This window comes from Parambassis ranga, chromosome 14, assembly GCF_900634625.1.
Source record: "Parambassis ranga chromosome 14, fParRan2.1, whole genome shotgun sequence".
NCBI lineage: Eukaryota > Metazoa > Chordata > Actinopteri > Ambassidae > Parambassis > Parambassis ranga.
The window spans coordinates 2,975,230-2,983,059 of record NC_041034.1 but is presented as its reverse complement, the minus strand read 5'-3'; the positions used below and the strand labels follow the sequence as shown (position 1 = coordinate 2,983,059).

Here is a 7,830-nt window from a genome sequence, read left to right as displayed (position 1 = left end):
GTGTTGTTTATTACTGTTAGTGCATTTTTTTTATTCCATTTCAATTAAATGAACTAATTGCACCAACAGACTCTAAAGACTCGGTGCAGAAATAATAACAAACATCATGCTCTCTCATCACATGAGACGTCTTCTGTTTGGAGATACTTTGAACATTTAGGGCAGAAATTCAGCGATAAATGCGACACGCTGACGTTTCTTTTATCGTCTTTCTTGGGAAGAATGAGACTGCATGGATTTCTGGGATCTGGCCTCCTGCTTTGTTTACATACTGCATGTCCTGAGGGGCACAGGTGTGAGGGAGGGAGGGCGACTCGGGCAACAACAAAAAAATAGAACCAAAACAAAAGAAGGTTTCCCACAGAAGATCAAGAGTTCCTAGAAATATTTACACCACAGATACAGGCACTTGTATATCTTTGGTTGGAGAAACCCAACATTGCAAGAGTAATGCATTCACAGAGCTTTTGTGTCCCTTATTGTATTACCAGGGTTCACTAGGCAACTGGTATGTTTATTTTTTTCTTCTTCTTCTTCTGCGTCTCTGAGTCTGTCCATGGTTACAGGTAAGTTCTGGCAGAGCTCTCCGATGTCTTTTTAACCCTCTGACAACGCCACCTGCAACACAAGGAAGGACATTTAGTGCAACTTAACGCACACACACACACACACACACACACTGAAACACTTGATTCCTCAGGTTTTTGAGTAGTGTATATAGTGGCTTTCAGTATGATGTTTTAAAGCCACATCAGAGCTACAGTACGTATGCTAAGACACTGCTGTTAATTACATTCACTTATTTAAAGCTACAGTCCAAAATGTTTGTCTCCCCCTTCTGGCAGAGAGCCACACTGTTTACAAACCAGCCCAAATACACAGATTTGAGAAATCTGGAGCATGATACCAGCTAACTGGAGATGTGGGACTTTCTGGAGCTAGCAAGCTAGCTAATCAGTGTTACACCTGTTGTGGGAGCCAAATTGTGTGTTAAATTAATGATGTGTGTTGTATTAAATAGATGATGCAACCTTCTGTCAATCATTTTATGTTACTGTCCCTTTAAGAGAGCCTCCAACCGTAGCACTGTTGCTGTTTAGAAAGGCTTGACCTTTTGGATAATCCTATAATGAGGCAAGGCAGAAACTTGGAATAAATATATTTGTTTTTCCTATTTATGTACAAGGTGCATGAGTCAAGTAAACATGTCTCACAAACCTATTTTCTTTTTTTTTACTTCTCTTGTACCTGCAGTTCTGGTGTTTGATTGTAACACATGATCAGATAAGGCTTTTATTGTGAAGGAGCCAGAGAAAATCGACTTGGACTAATTAGTAGGGATGTCCCGATCCGATCATGTGATCGGAAATCGGGCCCGATTACGTGATTTCAGACTCGATCGGAATCGGACATTACCTCCCGATCAGGACTGGGATATATATTTATTAGGACTCTCAAAGTTAACGCCTCTGTGCAGGGTGTCTTGTAGTGTAGGGGTATGACAGTTGCTTTTGGTGCGAGAGGTCCTGGTTTGAGACCTCGATGAGCTGCTGCGTGTCTGAAATCACCTAGCGTGGCGCTCTGGACACACGCACACGGGACATCCCTACTAATTAGCACACCGGTTTTGACACTGCAGGGAGGAATAGAACAATGTGCTCTATGATGAGACATCTCCAGCTCGGCCCTGCCCACACCCATCTCATTCCTCTGCTGTTCTGGTTATCATCCATCTGATGTGACTCCTGTGGTGAGTCAGAGTGCCCTGAACTGTTGTAAGAAAGGTGAACAGTGTCGGAAGACAACCTTCATCACATCTGGGAGTAAGATGCAGCAGCCACAGAACAGCTTAAAGCTAATGTTAACCCAAACAATCAGCAGAAAATCAGCAGTTGATTGATTGTTTCTTTGACCGATCACTGGTCAGTCGATGTTTGGCTGAAACTACCTGTTGATGTCATAAAGCACTGCTGGTGTCTGTTGTACCTTCTCTGGGCAGAAGTCGGGGTTGGTTTGTCGTACTTTGCCAGGCCGCCCCTTTATGACTGCATAGCAGAACATAGTGATGACCATGACAAACAGGAAGTAGCTAGTGTGCATCAGATGCAGGTTGATGAGGGAACGGTCATCCTAGAAAGAGAAATCAGAGTTTAAAGTCTGACTGTGTGGAGGGCTCTGACTGTGACTGTAAAGCAGATTTTCATTCAGTCACACGTCTTCCTGCAGCTACTCCTCAGTTTATCAACAACGCACACATTCCCTAATTGTTCGGTGCTGCCGTGACATTTAAAATCCTCCAGTCAGTGCAGTTACACATGGTTCACTGAGGGTACATCGCCACAGGTATGCAGTTTAAACCCCTCAATTACATGACCAGGAGTCGTGGCTTACACAGGTGCATTTAACTGCACAGAGTGTCACAACATTTTAATTAAGAAGAGGAAGAACAGTCTCCTGAATCACCTCATCAGACTGAGTGTTCAGCTGAAGCCTGGCAATGGGATCTGTCACCACAGTTGGTTGAACTTCAGTTTGTTAACTTGAGAAACTAATTATTAAAGTCATGGAAACACGTCCATAAATCAATAAAAAGTCCCAAATGGCAGGTCGTTGCTGCACCGTCTGTTAACAAATGGGAGGAGGACCAAGAAGATTTGCTGATACCCACGCCTGTACAGTTAAACAAATATTATATTACAGTAGAAAAATAAAGACGGTAAAGCAGTAGCTGCTTTGTGCAGGTTAAGTAAATTACAAAATTAGGGAGGCACTGACTCACATCAGGAACAATGACGGTCAGCTTTGGGTTGAGTGCATGGTACACCTTGCCGATGGCTCCTTTGTAACACCAGAAGGGGTTGTAGTCCTGACCGTACTTGCTGTCCGAGTCCCGGACTGTGGTGAACACCTTGTACCAGGAGGTGGCGTTAGTGTACGTTTCCGGCACGCAGTGTGGCGGCTGCCTGTAAGACCGAAAAAGAATTCATCGGTTCATTATGAAACGCATCAGAGTGGAAGCGTGGTATGTGTTACCACATGTAAAACACATGTTATAACAGAGCTGGATCATCTACGATGAAAAGATCAATAATGTCCTGAGTAGAAATAACAACTATCAAAACTTTTATAGGGCAGCAGTGGCTCAGTAGTAGAGCAGGGTTGTCCAATAACCAATTGGTGGTTCGATCCCAACTCCTCCCTAAGTCATTGTTGTGTGTCCTTGGACAAGACACTTTACCTGCACTGCCTCCAGTGCTCTCACTGGTGTGGCGCGCCTTGCTGGTCATTGTATTACACTGCTTAATAATCCTCTGGGATTATTAAATTAATTAATTAATTAATCCAAAAAAAAAAAAGTTGTGCAGTTTACCTTTCTGCCACTAGAAGGCTCCAAAGACTCAGCAAAGACCACTGATTCTCGACTACTAATCCAAGTAAGACCCTACTGTGTTCATCTGCCCTTGTGTAACCTATAATTCAACACAATCCTGTGTCTAACATCGGATAAAGCTAACTATGCTAAAGCTATCAGTTATTTATCAGAGGTACAGGATGTCCTGCTGCTTATCCCCGAAGCTTCCTGATAACCTTGAGAGTGTTTCACCATAACGGCATCATGCAGTTATGGTGCTACCTCCTGCACACTTTGACTGATTTGAGTAGCAGTTTTTACTCCTTTATTACTTTATTTGCACAGAACACTTTCAGAAACGATACGGTGACACAAACTGTGCTTGGTTTTGTGTCTATCTGTGCAGATTTATATAAAGAAAAATGTGTTCCCAAGAGACAGGGAGGCAGGCCAACTCACACTGTGACTGGGAAGATATTGCTGGCCGCTGTGATGGTCATGCAAGTGCTGAACACCACCTGCTCACAGTGGCCATGCAGCACGCAGTCATCTGAGTTCCAGGATATGGGCAGGGTGAAAGTGATGTTTATTTCTTCATGGGCTTCGCGGCCTGCACCCAAACACATGGAAAACACAATGAGGAGTGAAGATTACAACATTTCGAAGATTTGGCTGCAAACTCTTGAGTCTGTTTTTTCTTTTTCTTTATAAAAAGCAGTGTTGTTTGGAGGCCAACTAGGATGTTTGATTTTATATAACTCACTAAGGCACAGCAGCAGTAATTTCGGCTCTAATACTGAATGATTTTCTGGGCTTATGAAATATTTGTTGAACTGCAAAGGAGATTAGAAGATTAGCAGTCAAACTGAGTGGCCTCCTGGGTGAGACTGAGGATGGATGTGTGTATCCAGGTGTGGATGGAGCCAACAAACAAAGCAAAGTCAAACAAATAACATTTCTAACCCACTGTCTGGGTGATTCTTAGTCATATGTTGCATGTATAAGCAATAAGAAACATGCAGATAACACAGTAACACAGATAACAGATAACACACATTAAGACACAACTGTTTGCTTGACATGATAAAATATTTGCATAGCTCTTGATTTACTCTGTCCATCCCTCTCGGTGATTTTAATTTCTACTCATGAGATAAGTGTACACGTTATTGCAGCCGTTATTAAACACTTCTAGTTCAAATCATCTGAACTTTTAAGAAAAGTCTCATCATAGTTTCTCATTTTCAAACAACCACTCTCACGTCTGGGACTTTATCACTTTGGTACCTGAGAAGATGGAGGCTTGTTTTAGCTGTCTGTCTGTATCTGGTTTCTACAGTTGAGCATGAGCGCATAGATTATATTTTTCCCCAGACTGGAAACATGTTTGAGCAAAAGTGATGAACAGGCCGTTTCTAGTTTATTTACATTTTTAGATAAATAACTAGATTAACAAGGACATGTTGTAGCCATAACTGTGTTGTTTCCATAGAAGTGCAGAAGAATAAACTGGGGTTCAGAGGGTTAACACAGTGGTAAACTTTGAATAAAAGACAGAAAGTGTAATGTTGTGTTCCACCCCTCTAAATTCTTGCTCTGTGAAGCTTGATAAGCTAACATTAGCTGCAGCAGACATGAAGGGAACACAGTCACAACTATGCAGATGAGATGTGTTGAATTCGCTTCTTTTTTTTTGCTCTGCCTTCTAAAAACCTTTAAGTGTGAAACCTATAGGGGGACAGGAGGGGGATCGGCTTAATGTTACACAACGCTGCCACTGTTAAGCTCACTATGTCGGAGTAAAGTCACCGCGCACGCAGGTAAGCTAAAACCCACCTTCACACAGCCAGCACACAAACACATTTCACATGACTTACATATAGACACAGTCCTGCCTGGTCTCCCGGTACACACACACACACAAACAAAACAAAGAATCTAAAACCTACCGGACAGGCCGACTTGCTGCCCGAGCACTGTAGCGTAGAGGTGGGTGATGTTTCGAGAATAGCCTCCGAACGGGCGCTGGGGGTCCAGCGTGAGGGTGATTGGTACTGAGATGTTGATAGGACCAGAGTCCTCCAGCATTAGCGGCGCCTGGGTGCTGGACCGAGCCTGGCCACTGGTTACGACCATGCTCTCTGGTGTGGTCGACTCATTCAGGCCGTGCTTTATCGTTTCATTCTCTGACACGCAGAAGTCCAGCTCGTTGAAGCGCAGAAGAAACGTGTTCCAGTCCTGGAGAAAAGAGGGCGTGTGTGTGTTTACAAGAACAAGATCACAGCTTCCGTAAATCAACCTGCTACAAGTAGTATTTATTTATTACACATTTATTCTGCATGTACAGGTGAAATACAGGTCAGCACGTAAAAATCACGGTGGTTCACTTTAGACCTGACATTTTAGCATCTGGAGAGGATTCAGGAGACATTAAGGAGCAGACAACATAAATTCTTCTCTCTCTTCGTGTGTGTGTGTGTGACTCACCTCTGTCAGCTCTGGAGACTTGATCTCTTTAATCTTGAAGAAATAACCGATGGTGAGGAAAGCGATGGCCACCGCGCTGACGCTGATCATAAAGATGACCAGCGGTGGACGGTTGTTGATGTAGCTTCTAAGGTTCTCTATAGGATTTAACAGGTACACCTGCAAGTGGACAAACACACACACAGCGTGCAGACATTTAATGTATAATTCTACACTTTGATGCAGACATTTAAAATGAAGTCAGATGAAGTCTGGTGCAAAAAAAACCTGCTGTGTCATAAACCAGGAACAATTAAATATAAGAATATATTGTACACATCTCATGTAACAGGTTTCTTAAACTGTCAACACATTCTTGTCTAAATCAGTTTTTTTTTGTGGATATGAAAATGACAGGAGGAGCAGCTGGCACACTATTCAAGCCCCAGTCTGGTCCAGAATATTACTGGCATAAACCCTCAAAGTCAACTTAAAGTGGGTGCTATGAAATGCAAATTCCTCAATCCTCAATAGGATGTTTGCTGCAGTTCTTCACATATTGCCCATCATCATCAGTTTGTTTAACAGGCATGAGAGTAACTAGAGCTCAATAACAGAGCTTTTTTATATATAAAAAAAATAATATCTGACGTTCTAAGGTTGCAAAAGGATTAATATAATCTCCATAATATGAATGCCAGCTTAGTGCTGACAATGGTGACATCCTGAAGTTTGAGTAAATGATAGGAAAATGCACGGCACCAAAAAAAAAACCCAATATTTTTATTTAAAACAGCAAAACACAGAAGCATGCCTATAAAAACAAAGATATTTACAAGGACAAGGACACTTGCAAACAGCTAGAACTCTGCAGTTACTGTTTGCTGAAGTACAGAGGAAGGAGACCAGGTCCTCTAATCCTGGAATCATCTGGTTTTGTGGCATATTTTAGAGCAGCAGGATGTTTTAATGAGAATTTTAAAAGCACTTGTTGGATTGAGTGAAAATGGCACCGAAGTGGGGGAGGAGGTGAAGGTTTATTTGCTCATTTGTTAGGATCTATTACTCACACAATCTGTAAATGCAACAACTGCATGTGCAGCAGACAGATTCATTGCTAGCAACAAGGAAATATGTGCAATATAAAAGGTAGAAGATAAGGTTGGCAATCATTTACATCACTTTCTCTCTGTCCTGCCTGGCCAACTCTTCATCATTCTTCACCACTATACAGCACATCCCGTACAGACAGCACAGCTGATCTACGACCTCCTGGTTAGAGCCATGTGACATATTTATCTCTCTAAATATATAGTTACAACAGCAGCTGCTGAAAACGTCGATTATTGTCAAATTCAAGGACTGCAAAAACCACTTCAATCATGTAAATAAAAGCACTTGGGATCACTCTCTAAACTGCATGGTTGTTAAATAACGTGCTGTGTTTTGATTTCTTGATATCTACAAGCCGCAACCAGGTGACATGAGCTGTCAACCTTGTAGCATTCAAGCTAGCTAGCTAGCTAGCTAGCTAACTGGAGAAAAAAAAATGTTCCAAGACATGCCAACTAAGTGACAAATGCTAATACGTGCTCTGAAACGGACACAAATATGATCAAAACAACACGCCAGCACTTCTCACCATGTTTTCTTTCTGTGCATGCGACGGATGCTAGCTGGGAGGTTCGTTGTGGGCCACAATAAAAGCAGCGGTGTTATTAGCCTTTCTCGCGAAGCTAGCCTGTGCTGCTAGCTTGCTCGCTTTCCAGAAGCTAGTCCCTCCTGAATATACCGCTGAACAGCAAGAGTCGGTGTTCGGTGGAGACAGCCAGGCTTTCAGTGTACAAAACACCGCGAGTCCTCCTTCCCATCCTCCGCTGTGTTCGTTCACCGCAGCTCCGGAGAGAAATGCACTTCGCGCACCGCCTGGAACAAACGTCAATAAGGTGTCTGGGTCCTCCCTGCCGACATCTCCTCCGCGCTCCCGCACTGCGTAGCAAAAGCGTCGCAGC

At 42.9% G+C, this 7,830-nt stretch overlaps 1 protein-coding gene across 2 annotated transcripts; it reads right to left on the bottom strand.

Moving 5' to 3' along the window:
- Positions 1-6: 6 nt before the first annotated feature.
- On the bottom strand, positions 7-7,830 carry tmem248 (transmembrane protein 248). 2 transcript variants are annotated; one of them, XM_028421891.1, is made up of 7 exons: positions 7,461-7,830; positions 5,840-5,998; positions 5,302-5,590; positions 3,812-3,962; positions 2,780-2,963; positions 1,949-2,130; positions 7-618 (listed from the first exon to the last, which is right to left on the bottom strand). In XM_028421891.1, exons 1-7 carry the CDS (start codon positions 7,461-7,463, stop codon positions 561-563), a joined length of 1,026 nt encoding a protein of 341 aa, XP_028277692.1. In that variant the 5' UTR covers positions 7,464-7,830; the 3' UTR covers positions 7-560. The 2 variants fall into 2 exon arrangements, with proteins under 2 accessions (XP_028277692.1, XP_028277693.1); XM_028421892.1 differs by having other exon boundaries at positions 1,987-2,130; positions 7,461-7,828.

Bases quoted from the DNA above. Each gene is read 5' to 3' on its own strand.
- tmem248 (XM_028421891.1), bottom strand. The intron at 2,131-2,779 runs GTGAGTCAGTGC...TTCTCTTTCTAG, and splicing joins TGACCGTCATTGTTCCTGAT to GATGACCGTTCCCTCATCAA. The intron at 619-1,948 runs GTAGTTTCAGCC...CTTGTGTTGCAG, and splicing joins GTGCTTTATGACATCAACAG to GTGGCGTTGTCAGAGGGTTA.